This window comes from Prinia subflava, chromosome 6 (genome assembly GCF_021018805.1).
Source record: "Prinia subflava isolate CZ2003 ecotype Zambia chromosome 6, Cam_Psub_1.2, whole genome shotgun sequence".
Lineage (NCBI taxonomy): Eukaryota > Metazoa > Chordata > Aves > Passeriformes > Cisticolidae > Prinia > Prinia subflava.
In genome coordinates, this window is record NC_086252.1 from 13,929,704 (window position 1) to 13,947,729 (window position 18,026).

The window sequence follows — 18,026 nt, forward strand, 5'->3', positions numbered from 1 at the left end:
AAACTTGCTCCAAGAAGATTTAAAATAAGGACAATAGGACATCTTTAAATATTTATGTACAAATATGTGCACACTTTTTAACTTGATACAAGAAATTTTATTAATTGTTAATACCCAGTGATTAGGCTGTGTTCTCTGTAAAGGTCATTAGACAGAACAAAGACAGCTGTTCTCCATGCCTTACACAACAGAAGACTGAGACTCTTAAAACATTGCCAGAATTGCATTCTTTGAGCACTTGCACAGAGGATAGAGTCTCTGAACAGTTCTGGAAGCTGGAGCCTCTGCTACTGCCTCATTTGCTCTGGAGCCTACATTCAGATCCATTCCCACAACACAGGTCTAACTGGAAGGGTTGTAATGGAGAACAGGTCACAGGACTACAGGCAAGACAAAGCAACCTCCCAGTCACGGTGACCAACTGTGCCTGCCCACTCAGGGGTGAGCACAGAAGTCCTGCTTTAGGAGTCTGTGGACATCTCAAACCAAAACTAACTGCTCTGGAGCGAGTCACTGTGGGGTGACAGAGAGCAGCAAACACACAGAGCTAGAAAAGGTTCTCCTATGTGTCTGTGATGTGACAAGTCAGGCAGCCAGCCCATTAATACGGAATATGGCTCCACAGCTTGGCTATTCAAAACAAGGAGTTTATCCATGGCAATGCACTGTCCTGCAATGGGTGTGAACACAGGCTGGGCAGCCTCATTTCCACAGTAAAATGAGTCACACTCAGCACACATCAGCACATGAATTGAGTTTATCCAGGCCTAATTTGGCCAAATGTGTGTTAACTCACTTCTGGTGTAATCCAATTAGACGAAGATCCAAGCTTTGAAATAACTGGGAGACTAGGACAGGAAAATAACAGAAGCAGGGAACTATTAAACAATCTCATGAAACCTAAACCCTTGACTATTGCTATTTACTAGCTGCTGTAAATAGATGATCATTGAAGTTTTAATGCTGTGAATTGTCTTACTCAGCAGGCTCATGTCAGTAGAGCAATTTACATAACGCTGAATTAAAAGGTATTTTTACAGAAGAGAGATCTGCAAGGAATTGCTGAGATAAAAGACAAAAATTACATTAAGGTTCTACAGGTGTTAAACATACTAGCCCTGAAAGATTAAGTAATTTGTTTCCAATGCAGAGAAGTTACCTTTTCCAAGTTTTATTTGGGGCAAAAAATGCAGTCAACCGATTTCCTAAAGATTAGACAATAACTCAAATACTTTTTAATAATAAAATATACAACAGTCATTGTATAGTGCTTAGAAGGAACAGAACAAGTCATAATACTGTCATTTACCAATTTAATATTACCTATTCAATCCACCTCAGGAACAACTGATAACTTCTACACAACTGATGTCAAGCTCAGCCAAGACACATTTTTAATACAGTGATAAAATATTATGAATAAAAAGAAGAACATTATTAGAGTTTTTTATTTACAGGCACAGTGTAGGTATCAACTTCTCTGTCACTGAGCCAAACTTTTCTCTTTCTGTAGATTTTGGGGAGGCTGGAAGGCAGCCTCGACTCATACCTACCCACCCTTATCCTTCTTCCCCTTCCCCATTTCCTGCAGCATCCAAATGTTCCCTGAGGCTTGCACCAATTCACTTCCACTTTGGAAAACTTCCTTATTTCACACAACCCCAGAAACCACGGAACAAAATGTTAGATTTGTAGTTCACCCAACAGAACGAGCAACAAAGGTATTCATACCTAGAATGCTTCTCAAGTGAGATTCAGCACTCAATACAGAAATGGCAGAACACATTCACCTCCTGATGTGCTTCTTCCATACCTTAAAAGCAGCACCTCCGTGAATCACTGACTTAATGAAAATCCCAAGATCAGCTCCTGTCTCCCGAGATTTGTTGCCTTTCAAGCTCACACCAAGTCCAGCAGAGCCAGAATCATTCAGAGGAATCTCAAAGGTCAGCTGCTCTGTGGTTTCTGGAGAAAAGAGACTGCAGTTTGGCTCTCCTTTCTGTTGGAGAAAACAAGGATAAAAATAGGGGTGAAAAGTCAGTATGAGTGGTATCCTCAGATTTATACAATAATAAGTAGCCCTCTTTTCCAGAAAGTAGCTTGAAGAAACAGTTTTATAATCAACAGTGCATTTAGCTGACATTTTCACAAGATCTGGCTTAAAATGTTATTTTTAATGATACCTGAGAATATGCTTAAATAGAAGGTGAAATAGCTTAGTTCCACATGATATAAAACTGATGTTGTAGCAGAATGTAGAAAAGACGTTTATACACAGCTGCATTAAAAATGTAAGCCATAAAACTCAACATCTTTACATGCAGCTCACAAACTATAATGACAGTTGTACTGTTAAATCCCATTCCCCTTTGAAAATTGAGTTTCATCCTTAAAAAATTATCCTTCCCTTAAACCTGTCTGCAGAGGAAAGCTGGTGTAACAAAAGCAAAGGTGAAAATTGAAAGCACAGTAACATATTCTGCACTAACTCCCTTAGTACATACTTTTATTCCACAGAGGTTTGATTGTTCCTTTTTCTTTCTGGTATAGGTTAATCCTAAGACTTTCTCTAGATTAGAGAGCTGTTTACAAGACTGTCAAGTCAAGCATACACAGCTACAGAAGATCAGGAAGAACTTTCTTTCACTATACACAGTATCTGCAGTTTTGTATGGCTGTCTGTTGCTGGGCAGAGGGGAAGGGTTTCTAAAAGCAGGTTAGAATCACAAAATTAAACAAAATCAAATTTTTGCCTGAAATATTTATCTTGGCACACCTCAAAAATAAAACAAGGGTAAAGAGACCTACTATGGAATGAATTGTTCATGGAAGGTGTTAGTGCAAAAAGACCTTATGCAACCCGTTCATTTTTATCCCATTTTTCCTTCTCCGTGTAACACTAAGACAATTAAAGGGCTTTTGTTTCTTGTTATTTGGACATTTTCTATTCTTTGAAACAGTAGTAAAAAAGTAATAGGAGAAAAACTATGAAAAGGAAGCACATGGACAATTACAGGTTGAAAGATGACGAGCTGCTGCTTCCAAGGGTGTCAAATCCTTACACTGAATTATTCAGTGGAGGCCACCTGCAAGGAGTGCAGCAGCTGAGCCAACCCTCCTCTTCCCCAGCTAGGGTCACTTGCAGGACCTAAGCTGCAGCACATGCAGTATCAATGCAATTGCCAGCAAAGGTGCCAGCAGGACAGATGTTTCCTCAGCAGCCACAGCACACCTGTGCCTTCAGGTATCATGCTGTCTAAACAATGAAAGTATGACCCCAGAACTAAGGGCAGAAATTCATATCCTGAAGAAACAGCAGCACCTAAGTATCCTTGCACTTATTTCAGATGCCCTTTCACTGACACGGGGCACCAGCTGCGTAGAGAGGAATCACATCAGAAAACTGAGTACCAATCTCAATCCAAATATGCACCATGCTTAAATTTTTCCTGGAATGTAATTACATGATATTAAAGTCAGTACAATTTGCCTAACTGACAAATATAAAAATGACAGCACAAACACTGACAATTGTCTCGATACCAGCATTCATCTCCAGTACCTAAGTTACACATTTGTACTGGTTTTGTTCACCAGAAGTATAGAATTCTCAGTTACACATCTGTCACTTTTACTTCTTAGCTTTACTAGCTTCGGATATGGACATCCTGAACGTAACTCCCAAAATCTATAAATCTGCAACAACTGTGAGCAATAAAGAATGGTAACTTGTAAACGCTCCTCCTCTGACTTCAGAAGAACCAGTGTAGGGTAAAAAAACACTACTGGTCTTCTAACATAACCATTTTGCATTTAACTTCCTCAAGGTTTTAGAGAAAAGATTTTCTGCCAAATCTTTTGTTATTTTTCAACTTGCACATATTCTTGTCAGTTGATTCCGAACTCTTCCATCAGAACTCTACTCAACTGGCACATCCTGTCAAGATTTGGACAGAAGAAATTCTTCTCAGGGTCCCAGCATGTGATGACTCCTGCCTTTAGGACAGGGTTTGGTATTACTTTCCTGGTCCCTTAGGCAAGCAGCTCCTGTGTTTCTGCTCTCCTTCCACTTTAAGCTGTGACATCTGCTCTAGACTTGCCTGTTCTCTGTGTCAATGGTGGGGTTTTGTCTTTGCCCACACCACGAGCAGGGCAGTGAGGGGGTTGTTCCCACAGGACATCAAGCCCCCAGTGCTCATGCCTGTCTTAACCAGAGGAGTTTCCAACTGCTTTAGAGTGCGACCTCAGTACAAACTCGGATTTCATACAGAGCTGGATTTGGTCACCCAAAAGAGTTGCTCACTGTTCTCTTATTTCCGAGCGTCCTTTAACATAATTATGCTGTGTACTAGCCCTTGTTAAGTAACCTACCAAACCACTCTATGCAGCAGGGCTCCAGACAAATACAGCAAACTTTTGTCAGTATTTCATTTCCCATGTTTTCCTTACTACTTAAATTGGAATCTGCAACATTTGTCTACTATTTTCCTTGCTACCATTTTCTGTGAAACACATCAACTAGCTGTATCAAAACCTCAGTAAATTTAATGGAAGCTGCTTTTACCTATTATTGGAGAACTCTCTAATATTTTTTGAAGTCCGTCACAAGTTTCTTGTTCAACATAGTCCAATCATCCCAAACATCTCTCCTTTTCATTATTTATATTCAGTTTTACCCAAAGATGCAGCAAAAGCTGATTTTAAAATAATGTTAACTTTGTCTAATAGTAATAACCAAAAATTTGTTACCATGATGGAGGTTGGATGACCATTCAAAGATTTCACAGGGATGGGTAAGAGGAAATGAGATTCATATCTACAAGTCAGTGTTTAACTCACTGTAAGGCAAGTAAACCCCCTTAAAATTTCCCTCAGCTACTCATTGTACAGCACCTGATAGCAAATGCCTGGTAGTAAGTCTACAACATCAAGACTATTTGGTGCAAATACAAGACTGAAAATCTTATTTGTGGGAGGATGTGAGAAGCAGCACAAAGGAGGAAAACCAGAAGAGAAAAAAGTGACGAACAAAACCTAGAAGCTTGTTTTCATCCTATACTTGCTGAATGTTCTAAAATTATTATCCTGATCATAATGCTGTTCCCAAGCAATACCTTTTCACTGATGACAAAAAGGGCTCCAGTTAGCCTTAACTTAACAGCTCATCAATTAACTGCTTCATTTGGGCAACTCATTTAATGAATGATGGCCCCTGTTCCTAGAATATGCAGGTATGAATATTAAATGCTGATAGTGACTCACAGAGCTGGATTCCTACTGCTTCTATTTCCCTGACTTTGCTAAAACATTATCCCAAGACATCAATACTTCACAATACAGCAACCACCATCAGCTGAATTATGGTCTGGTAAAGGAAACCCTCTCCAAGGCACTAAACCTTGCATTCTATTAGAAACACTTCTTACCTCGAGATCATCCTAGCATCTGAACTCACTCAAACACGGAATGAATGAAATGAGCTGCAACACAAATATGTTTCTAGCCTGGAAAAAACAGCTTTATGTTATAAATTACCCAGTCAACAACCACATCGTGTATTTTCCATAATAAATGTATCATACCCCAGCAGCTCAGGAATTAGATGATAGTATATCACTGAAGCTATTCCCTACTGCAGACATGGGAAAGTAACTCAGTTGTAGCAGGATAAACAAGAAATCTTCAGATAAATCGAAGTCCAGATAGCTACGTGCTGATCCCTCAGGATGGTTAGAGCTTTGAGATGGCCTGGTCTGCACTTTTCACACAGTCTGAGAGGGGGCAAGGCTGGCAGCAAGAACAGTGGGTCATCAGGCCCAATCCTCCTGCTCAAGCAGGGTCATCCTGGAGCACACAGCACAGGATTGTGTCCAGGTACTTCTTGAATATCTCCAGTGAAGGACACTCCACACCCTTGAGCTCCCTCAGCCTTTCCTCATAATAGAGATGCTCCAGTTCCTTAATCATCTTCGTTGCCATCCTCTGGACTCGCTCCAGGAACTCTGTGTCTCTCTTGTGCTGAGGAGTCCAGACCTGGACACAGCACTCCAGATGTGCCCACCAGGACTGAGCAGTGGGGCAGGATCACCTCCCTCCACCTGCTGGCAATGCTGTTCCTAATGCCCCCCAGGGTCCCATTGGCCTTCCTGGCCAGAGAGACTCACTGATGGCTCAGGAACAGCTCATGTGTCCGCCAGGAGCCCCAGGGCCTTTTCCACAGGGCTGCTCCAGCAGGTCAGTCCCACTCTGTGCTGGTGCATGGGGTCTTCCTCCCTGGGTGTGGGACCCTGGATCTGCCTTTGCTGCATTTCAGAAGGCTCCTCCCTGTCCATCTCTCTGACCTGTCAGGGTCCCTCTGAAGGGCTGCACAGCTCTAGGGGGATCAGCCACTCCTCCCAGAAAACCTGCTAAGGAGACATCTGCCCCTTCATCCGAGCCACGGATGAATAATGGTAAACCTTGGGGGACACCAAGGCCTCCAACGAGCCCCTGTGCCACTGTTCAGCCAGCTCTCAATACACCTCACTGCCCACTCATCCAGTCCACTCCTCCTGACTTTGCCTGTAAGGATGTGGGGAAGAGACAGTGTTGAAAGCCTTGCTGAAGTCCAGGTGGACAGTGTTCCTCATCCATCCAGGTACCTGTTTCATTGTAAAAGGCAGTCAGGTTAGCCATGTATGATTTACCAGTAGTGAATCCATGCTGGCTACTCCTGATTACCTTCTTGTCATCCATGTGAACAGAGTTCCCCGAGTCCTTCTTGCCCCTCCTGAAGACTGGGGTGATAATTGTTTTCTTCCAGTCCTTGGGCACCACTCCTGACTGCCACGACCTTTCAAACATGATTGTGAATGGCCTCCTCGGCTCTCTCAGCACTCATGGATGCATCCCATCAGGGCCTAAGGACCTGTGAATGTCAGGTTTGCCTAGGTATTCTCTAACCCAATCCTTCCTGACCAAGGGAAATTCTTTCCAACATTCCTTTACCCTTGTCTCCCAGGTCACAGAATCCTGAGGGCTGGCCTTGTCAATGAAGACCAATGCAAAAAAGGTGTTTGGTAACTCTGCCTTCTCTGCATCCTCTGTTACCAGGCTCTCTGTTATTTGTAGTAATGGCCCCACATTATCCTTGGTTTTCCTTTTGTTGTAGATGTATTTGAAGAAGCCCTTGTTGTCCTTGACATCCTTGGCCAGATTTAATTCCAGATGGGCCACGGCCTTCCTTATCTTGTTTTTACTCACTCTGACAACCCCTCTATATTCATTCCAAGTGACCTGACCCCGTTTCCATCTCCTGTGTATTTCCTGCTTATGCTTGAGTAATGACAGGAGTTTTTTATTCATCCTCGCAGATCTCTTGCTCCCTTTGCCCAATTTCTTGCTTGTTTCTTTCCTTAAGAGGGGTACACTGAGACAGGAACACTCTCGAGTATTAATAAAATTTACTCAACAGAGACACAGGTTGAAGTTAAAAACTAAACAAACACCCCACAAGCAAAAAAAATTCCAACACAAAACTGAAAAACAACCCAACATTTCAAAAACCAGTCTCCAGTGTTCATTTTGTCCTTGCTGGGCAGGCCTTCCCTTAGCTTTGCTAAATCTTAGCCTGTCAGCTTTCAATAGCTTCTACAGCTCCAACAGCTCCAACAAGCTCTGAACTGTTCTCTCCTGGTAAGCACATTTCTGCAGCCTGGTGATGTTTGTTCTCCAGTATTTACAGGAGTCTCCCAGCCACAGCTTCTGCTCACAGCTCCCTCCTGGTTGCACCATCCAGCATTCCAGGCAGCTCCTGACCTCTCCCAATTGCTTGGGGAAGACAAAGATCTCCTCTCTCTTTCCTAGACCAGAAGGCAACAGACAGAAGTTGTCTAGAGGAAATCTTTTTGCTTGCTGTCCAGATTTGGTGGTTAAACAGAACAGAGCAAACAACCAAACAGGTACTGTCCCTCTCCAGGGAAATCAGGACAGGAACGTTTTAATCTACCCAAATGCCTGCATGCAACTTCAGTAAAATCAATTCTGACATTTACCGAATCACCAGAAACCAGACAAAAAAGTTCAGCAGAGTTTATATGAAGGTGAGAGAACACGGAGTTTGCTAGATATGAAAGCAGAAAGCCCTAATAACACAGTACTAAATATTCAGCAATGCAGACTGAAAACCTGTATCTAAGGGTCTCAGGATACATTTAATTAATCTTCTGTCTGAATGATTTTAATTCTTAGAAGCACATCTATACCTCAGATATCTGATTTCTTAATTAAAAGATTATAATAAAGGAAAAATAAAATAAAAATAATCTGAAATTTTACTGGTCTCACCAATTAATTCTCAGTATTTTAAAGACCACAGAGAATATATTTTTAGCTATCTCCTACTCTCACAACACACAACTGCTCAGTCACCAGAGCAGTACAATCAGAACTATAACCTTTGAAAAGAGTTCTGTGCATTTCACTCTTCCCCCTTCTACTTAGTCCATGGTTGTATCTACACAATATTGTGTCAATCCTCTGTCTACCATGGGACACCACTTTCAATTAGTCCTTTTATTTAATCTTACAATGCCTGTTCTCGTTGACCACAGCCCTTTTAATCTGTGGATTTATGATAATCTAATGCTAATCTCTCACTGGAAAGGTTGCCTTATATATCCTTATTGTGTTTTTTGCCAAAAGAGAAGCTTACAAAAAAAATGAGCTCTCACTTAGGCAGGAAGGAAATAGCATTTGTTTAACACAACAAGAGACCTTTCAGTACCTGTCTGGTGCCCTTGACCAACACTCTCAATATGCTGACTGCCCCTTGCCTGGCTGCTCATTCCCGATAAGAGATGTCAACCCCCTGGGGAGCCATTCAGAGCTGACAGCAAAAGGCAAGAGACCCAGGAGGGTTATTTTCAAAGGTTTATGAAGGAAATAAGACATTTGCATGCTTTTGCAATTACTTTCTGATAAAAATATTTAAATTGTGGCACCACATAACTATTATTGGCAGAAAAGCTTGAAAAGAAGATACCCCCTATTTGCATCATGCTCTATTTTCTTTCCAAGCACTTAGCCACAATTAAGAAATACTCTGCTGACAGCTCAGTCGTTCAGTCACTATAAAATCTGCACTGTATTTTGCAATAGACACATTCTAACACTCTTAAAAGTAATACTCAAAGGTAATATGCTGTTGTAGTCTTGTCACAATTTAGTAAATAACTGAAATCATTGCTGCAGGTATTCATCTTTAGCACATCTGACAGGTATTTTATATCGTCTTCTCTAAAATTATCTGTACTCTATACTGCAATAAAAACTAAATGGTCACTAATGGCACACCCGGCTAAGACAAGAAAGGCAGTAGCAAATCCATGGAGATACATGATAGTGTGCTTGGATCATTTTAACATTAACACAGTACACCACAAATTTGTGTCACTTTAGATAGAATGTGTCTGGTTTGAATAACATAGGCTGGCTGGAATTACAGCTTCAAAAACTGACAAAACTAGACTCGACTCTTCATCCAAGGCAGATACAGTGCAGTTCAGAAATGCAGATTCCCCAGTTCGCTTGAGTCCCCTGTTCAAGAACCCGCCAAGGAAATGGCTTGCCCTTGCAAAAATTTTATATTTGTAATTTGGTGTGCACTGCTCCTCAATATTAAAAAATGCAGTCCCACTTAAACTTTTAAGCTGCATAACTATAGGAAACAGAGGGAGAAAAATTAACTAGTTCAGTCCTCAGTCAAGGTCAGCCTCCCTTTTGAGCCCACACACGGGGTGAGCCGTGTGTGTACACAGCCTGCCGAGCTGGAGCCTTGTGCAGCTGACACACTGTGGCCCTCAGAGCCTGAAATCTTATCACACATGAAGATGGAAGCATGCATGATATTTTCAGGGTGGATTTACAGTTGCTGCCACTGCATCATTTCAGAATTCATTCTGGGCACAGGGGGATATACAAACCCAACTCTTTACTCATTTTAGTGCTTACTGTTTTAAAGGTATGGTAAACAATGCAATAAGCAGGGTATAATTCTTTTATGTCTACTTCAAACACCACATGCATATGTTTCACATTAAGTCAGCCTAGGAAAACTTTTTTCGAAGTTTTTAATGTATTCGAAGACAGAAAGATTTTAGAAGTGTTCACATGGTATATGGAATAGAGCTGGTGACCCTTGTAAATGGCAAGGCACTACATTTGTTAGCAGGATTCCAAAATTGCCCAAATACTCTGGTTTTATTAAATGCAAATACTGTAGACCTGGATAAATGCATCTAAATATATGAAGACTTAATTTCTGTTAAGACCAGATTTTACATGCCTCTATTCTGATGTATATATACTTACAATTTCATAGATTAAAGTGGGCTTCCAAATAATTTTGGGCAACCTCAGAGCTAAGATTTACATTATCAAGTAAGCAGCTTTCATTTTCCAGTGTTCTGAGGTAGGGTTCCTAAACCTAGGAATTTTGGGCAGTAATCCCATAACACATCCTAGGAATATATTATCTCATAGTACAAGTAACATTATGTTTTTCTCTCCTTACCCTCTCTCCATCCTCTCTAACTTATTCTTTACCAGCAGGCAGAGCACCATCAGAGGTTTCTGCAGACAATGAGGGTTTTGACCAGGTCTTTCAGACCATCCTCATATTTGCTGGAATATAGGAATATAGGAACAGTGGGCTCTGAAAAGCAAATCATAACACTCTGATGGGCCTGACACAGAAAGCAACAGCAGACCAGTAAGGTCTGTATATAACATGTAATATGCAGTAAGGTCTCTGTGTCCTCAAAAAGGCTGACAACTACTATCACATGGAAAAATCACATTTGCTGTGCTGGTACCCTGATGGGCACTTCACTACATATGAGAGCTCAAGAAGCACCACTTTTTAAAGGTACACGGATTACCAAGCAATTTATTCCCCTTTGGTAAATGAGAGAGTTGCATACAAACCCCGGATAAAGAGATCGTTCTCACTGTGACAGCAAAGATTGTCACATTCCTTCTTAACACTGATTTTTCACTGACTTTATAAAGAGCACAACTAATCAACAAACCTCACAGAACAGTTTCCAGTACTCTAAGACACAATGAAATAGTAACTATCTTCTGAAATACATAATGAAGCTGAAAAACTTTGAGGGGCTACACTACACAATGTTTGGCCTTTAAAAATATACATTTGTGTAGACACAACCTACACTGGCTTTTCGACCATTCCAGATGAAGAGAACAGGTCCAAAATAAACTTTTCTTTAAAACCCTCAGGATATTTAAAAACCTACAGTTTATAAATGATGAAAGGTGCCATGTGCATGCACAATACCCTTGACTTCATTAAATGGAACACCTTCTTGTGTGTACTATTAAAATTCGATATATACTTCTTTTTTCCCATCCAGTTCATCTCCCTTAAAACAGAGGTAACACAATAGAGAAATGGTACTTGCTGGAATCACTTTTTGACTGAAATTCATCCATTTCTGGATAATTGAGCACTAGAATCATGGTTTTGAACTACAAAAACAGGTGCAAAAATGGTTACGTCTAGGCTGTAATTTCACCTATTATTTCCTGCACATAAAAAGGCAAGCAACAATTAAAAGGAAGTAATAGAAATTAAGCTTTGAATATTAAAACAAATAGGCCAACTGGTTTTCCTTCAGGCTTATAAGTTCAAGGCAGTGGAAGAAATTAACTGGGGGAAGACTAAAACATAAAAGTTAATCATATGGTAAGTAGAAAAAAATGCTTAATTGAACTTGCCACTCATCCTGCTTCCTTCCATCCTGTATAATACAAATGTAAAAAAAGACTTAAAGACCAACACCATGTTTAGTACATTGTTCATTTAGCTATTGTTATAAAAATGATGGTTTGTTCCCTTTCACCTCCCATTCTTCAGGAATCAGTTAAAATGCCAAGAAACCACAGAAATAGCAATTACAGTTGCAACTGGTAAGTCAAAGAGATATTTAAAATAAAAAATAAAGGGTATGCAAAAATTACCATGTATGTGCTCTAACTTACAAAAAAACACATGCAAATGTTTCTGGTGCTATACTACTTTGGGCACTTGCAGAACAGCCACATTCCTCTGCTCATGTGCATCATACAGAATAAAGAATTGCAAAGGATCACAGCACAGAATGGGCAGCACCAGAGCTGCTCTCATCCAAGCAGCTTTCCCGGTTTTACCAATGCGGGGATAAAGAAAGAGAAGGGAAGCAAATGATTTTTGCATCATTATTAAGAGAAATGGCACTTTCAGATCACACATTTTCCCTAGAGAAAAAACATGATGCAGCAGACACATGTGATCAAAACACTGTATTTCCAAAACACAATGGAATGATAGCCACAGTTTGATGTGCATTCCATTCACTTTGAGAGGAGCTGGAAAATCTAAATCTATGCAGTTAAACCAGTTTCTTCTATAATATTCACCATTCTCTAAAAAAGAGTGTTACACAGTTTAAAACCCAAGTGCACCTTAAAGAACACACTTATCACTGGCCACTCTGCAGACTGTGGTAATTAAGAGAATCAAGATCTTCCCCCTGAGTTTTGGAATCAGCTCCTTACTTAGCTGCTACATTGTCAACAGCTGGCATGAATTACTAGGAACATTTGGCTAACTGGATAATAAGGAGGACGGCCTGTGGTTGGTCCAAATTCTACTTCACTGATCTGTTTCAATATTAAAAAAAGAGAAAATCTCATTAGAGCCTCCTTTTCTTTTTTTTGTTAAAGGAGTAACAACCTTACAAATATTGGGTTTTCAATTCTTTTCCCTTGTTATGCACAAACACTGTAACCGTATAACTCTCAGATGTTGCATGGCCCAGTGTAACCAAATCCCCAATTCCCTATAATTTAATAATGCTTTTTTGCAACACTGATTCATCCTCATCAGTATCACATCTGCCTGCTGTGGCAAAGGCTTGCTACTCTGAATACATTTTTCTACTTGCTAGCAATTCACAAGCACAGATCACAGTAACAAAACACCCAAACTCTGTTCCCATCTATCTTACTGCAGAGAAAATATTCATGAGACCAACCTTTCCCAAACCACAGCTTTATTGCAAGGTAAAGTGAAATTATATTATTACAGACCCATGCAACCAAATGCCACCCAGAGTGACTTTATGACATTATTTCCTTTGTGCCCATGCAGTTATCAGATTCTCTCCAACAAATCCACATAGAAACCCAGTTCTAGTGGAGTAACATGCTCAAAAGCAGTTCTGTGCATGAGTTTCTAGAGGGTCCAGCTTCCAGATGCATCGTTACCTTGAAGCTGTGGTGAGTGGGTACATTTACTAGGTGGCCCTTCTGCTCTTCAACAGGTAACAGGGAATCTAAAGAAACCCTCTCAGATTACAGTCCCTGGAACTGCTCAAAGCAAGAACAACTCTGATATAAAGCAATTACCGTATTATTGCCAGGCATTAACAAAATCCCCAAGTATTCAGGTAAATTCTGCATGCATGTTACACCGTCAGGGCACTCAGTTACGGCTGTCCTTGAAAAACGTTGGATTATCCACTGCTTTTCCTTCCAAAAACAAACATTTAAAGTGCTGGCATTTTTCTCCTCTTTGATAAAACAGCACTGTAACTTTTGAGGTAGCAGAGGATTAGTCCAATGTAATATCATGGCTAAAGCTGAAACCAAACAAAAAAGCTAAACCAATTTTAATTTATTTTTTTTAATCTTTGTTGAGAGTACTCTCAGACACCTCATGAATTCTAACAAGCATTGTGTTAGCATCAACATCTGGTAGCTTAGTGGAATGGTAACTCACACTTTTGCTGTAAGCTACCAGATGTTGCTGAAGGGCTTTTTAATTTAGATGGGCTGGTTCAATAAATTTATGTAATGTATTTCAGTAATTCTCATTTGTATTATGTTGTACTTGATTGAGACAATGAGGAACACAGAGCAGTATTAGAATTCCCACATCACTGTTGCAGTGAGGGCCATCAGTATTAGAATTCCCACATCACTGTTGCAGTGAGGGCCATCACTTGTGCATTATTCTTTCACAGAGAAAGCAATCAAAGAGAAGGTCAAGCCAGAAGGATAAATGTGGCTACTTCCAAGATTTCAATCATGTCAGTCATAAGTAAATCACCTTTTGAAAGGTGGTTAATCCTTGCTGTAGAGACTAGAATTTATTAACACACAATTGTGGCAGGTAAAAATTATAAACAGCTTTTAGATTCTTCCAATCTTTTATACCCACACACTGCTACAGTGATTTTCAGCAGAATTTGCACAATACATAATAATGGATAATGTTGTGGGAACAGGGGAGAGAAGTGAAGAGAAGAATGCATACTTTTTAAAGTACATTTTCTAAGTAATGTGCTTTATGACTTAAAAAACCTAGAAAAAAGCACTGCTGATGGGTAGCCTTTTCAAAAAATAAGCTCTTATTTAGAAAAGCTGGTGAATGAAGAGAAATTCTACATAGAATAGATAATTTAGTACTTTAAGACTCAGAAGTTTCCCTCGGATCCACACTAACACTGACTTACAGCTCAGGGCTTACTTGCAGAGCAATGCAATGAGCAACTTCTGTGCTTTGGGAGTCATTGACAACAAATGCCCAATTACAAGGCTGAAAACTGCCATTACATTCCTTTAAAATTACATCAGAAAAGAGAAAAATTGATACAAAAATAGTTTTGCTATGACACTTCATAACTGCTCACAACAAAAATTGGGCACCAGTAGCAGAAGAGAAGACTCACATGAGAGAACCTGAATGCTCCTCCAGCTCCCTATCCTTTCACAGCCAACCCTGACCTCAACAAGGTCCAACTGGCAACAGGGAAACAAGAGGAAAACTGTCAGCAATGTTTTGTGAGGAAACACCACCGAGGATTTCTGTAGAAGATCCTGACAACAGTCTAAAGGAAAAGCAAGAAGGCAGCGTCTTAAGAAAAGGATGAAGGCGGTTTGTGCTCTTTGAGGGAGATAAAATGACACAAAAGCAGGAAATGCTGTCCTTCCCTTATCCTGAGGACTTAATGAAAGGTCAAGTATAGCCATCAATCAAGATAAGGAAGAGGCAACCAGAGAAATGACCTTCTCTGAGGGGAAACAAGCGTGTATCAGATAGCACTTTTACTCTGATGCAGTTCCCTGTGTGACAGAAAAGAGAACACAGTTTCATGCCAGTGTTAATAAAAAACAAAAGTGAAAATGAAGTACTTGAGATGGAGAAAAGACAAGCAAAAGCCTATTAAGTCAAAGGCCAGCAGCCAAGGAGAAACTTGCTTCCACTGAGGAGTGCAGCAGAACTCGATTCCTCACCACTCCTGCAGCTGGGCACCTGGCTTAGGAGACACCTCCTGGGGGCAGCCACCCTCACTAGTTTGTTACTGATAAGCTGCAGGCTCATTGCATGCACTTTAGATTTCTGGTTTAAAGCTTGCTGCTTTTCTGAAAGAGAATAACCCATTTTTAGTTATGCTTGACCTCACACTCACAAAATTAATTTACAGTATTCCCCTGTGAGTTATGCTTATGCTGTCATTTTTGGGGATGAAAAATCAGATGGTGTGGAATTGCATTTGTAGTAGATAAAAATCAAACGCCCCCTCAAAATCTAATATAAATACTTCTTGGATACAAGCCTTATGTGACTACCTTTTATTGGCATTTCTCAGCTGACATCATTTCTATTTCTTGGGCTAGTTTTTGACCATGGAATTGTTTCCAAATCACTCTTTGGGAAAGAACAACAAGTTTACCAGCTCTCGAGGTAGAAAGGCCTCCTCCTGGCGAGCCACCACCAGGCAGACGGTCTCGCCCTGCTTGGTGCTCCTCAGCATAGCCACGAGCTCCTCCTGCGTCCTGCCGGTGATGTCCCGCCCGTTCACCTAGCAGCCACAAGAGAACAGAGCCTGTCACAGCTCTGAGGGTAAGTGCTTCAGCAGGTTTGTTAGGCTCCCCTCACCTAGCACAGGTGTCATTCAGGGACTGAGAGCAAAGAACAATCAGCAACAGCTCCCCCACTGCCTCCCCCTCTGGCCCTGCACAAATTGCTTAACCTTTCTCCTCCTCATTTTCACCATCTGTTAAAGCAGCTCTGTAGTACTTACCCACCTTGCAGGGGGTTTCTGAGGCTTAATTAGTTTGTAAAGCACTTTGAAGATGAAAAGTGCAGAAACAAGACCTTAGTATTAAAACTGTTTACCTTAAGAGCTTTTTGAGGTTAGTAAGTAGAAATAAACCATTAGATAATAAGATTGTTAAGTCACAAGATATCTGAAAATTTTCAACAGACCAATTTGAGCAAAATTGCCTTAAAATGAGCACTTTACCAGCTTGGTATTACTGCAGATTTTTGGATGTGGCTGAAGAGGCAAGACATGTTTTAGTCCTAAAGTGATTCATTTATCTGCTTTAAAAACCAAGATCTTATCAGGTTCCCCTTGTTCAAACACCCCAAGGACCCTTGTGAGAAGAACCATTTTTGCACTTCATGCCTTAAAACACTTGTTGACAAACAAGTGGAATAGAAGCTGTGAGAATGACTTTTGCTTAAACCAAGGGCAAGAATTGTAGTTCCATACATCAATAATATGTATGAGGAAATAAAAGATTTATGGCAAAGCTAGCGATCAATTTTAAGCAATGCAAATACAACTGATGTTTATCCTAACCTCCAGGATTCTGTCTCCTGACTGCAAACGACCATCTTTTACTGCTGCACCTTTTGGTAAAATATTCTTCACAAAGATTGGACCAGGACCATGGACTGAAGAGTCTCTGGTAACCACCGTGAAACCAAGTCCTTCTGGACCTAGAATGTCAGACAAAGAACTCACAACACAAATTTCAACACGTAAACGGTGATCATTAAAAGTAAGCAAACAATGTCAGCAAGATATCCCAGAGACTCATTCAGGTTAATTCTTAAAAACAGAAAGCAAACAAACAGCTGTAAACACGAGCCAATTTTGTGCCTGGTCTAGAGAAGAAATATATTGATGTCAAAAACACACACCCAAACCCTCTTAGAGCAGCTACAGATGGAAATATTTGGGTAAGCACATAATAATAAAAAACCAAGAAGGAACTCTCTCTTTAAAGCACTAACCTTTTCTTTAGGTCATTTCAATATTAGTCTTCACTTTAATGTCAATCGTTTTTCACAGAATCAGAGCAATTGGAATTGTTTATTTATGAGCATAAATATAATTTAGCAGGTTTTACTGAAACTTGGTAAATGGGGAAAAATCACACGATTTGAATGCAAAACTTGATGGTGTGCTGTTCAGAAAGGACAAAGTGGTATTTCTATGTTTCCATTAGTGAAGTTCTTTGCTGCTTGGAAATAAACAATCTAAAGTGTTAACAGATATGTTATAATAAATAATTAAGGAGTAAAATAAATATTAACAGGTATTGCTTATTAGCCATCAAAATCATTGGGAATAGCAGGGTCTATAAAAACCTTTTTATATTGGGTGTTATTATTATCCATGTGATAGCTTTCAAAGATATCATCATGTCAGTATCACATTGCTATAATTTCTAAAAATATAAGTGCTTCAAAAATCAAAAACATTAGATCTAGAATGGGGAAATTCTTAAGTAGGTTTTATTAACACAAAGCTGAATAGCTCAGAAGCAAAAATGAGTGATTTAAATAAAGAAACAACAAAAATTAAGAAGTGAGAGCTTGGTTACATTCATAATGTGTTATGAGAATAAAGTTACAAGCAGTTTTCAAAAGGGTCACTTTGCAAATCAAGTTTAACTCTCAGCCAAGCCAGAGACATAAATCAAATAGAAAATACAAATGCTAATTGGAAATTGGTTAAGCACATTTTAGTACATGTTCCTAAACCTGTTATTCCAGTCAAAGACAGACAGATGCACAGTGCAGCAATTAAAGATATACACACAAATCTGGCCTCCTGACAGCTGAATAAATATGATACCAAAAAAAAAAAAGGTTTGCAGAAAATAAAAAGGGAAAGACAGGTAAA

At 39.9% G+C, this 18,026-nt stretch overlaps 1 protein-coding gene across 2 annotated transcripts in view; it reads right to left on the reverse strand.

The window, feature by feature from the left end:
• The window catches only part of PARD3B (par-3 family cell polarity regulator beta), a 392,276-nt gene that overhangs the window by 192,345 nt on the left and 181,905 nt on the right, over nucleotides 1–18,026 (reverse strand). For both annotated transcript variants that reach the window (XM_063400372.1, XM_063400371.1), the window contains exons 9-11: nucleotides 16,695–16,834; nucleotides 15,780–15,908; nucleotides 1,814–1,999 (exon numbers count right to left, since the gene is read on the reverse strand). In XM_063400372.1, coding sequence (XP_063256442.1) covers nucleotides 1,814–1,999; nucleotides 15,780–15,908; nucleotides 16,695–16,834 — 455 coding nt within the window. The remainder of the gene's footprint in view (nucleotides 1–1,813; nucleotides 2,000–15,779; nucleotides 15,909–16,694; nucleotides 16,835–18,026) is intronic.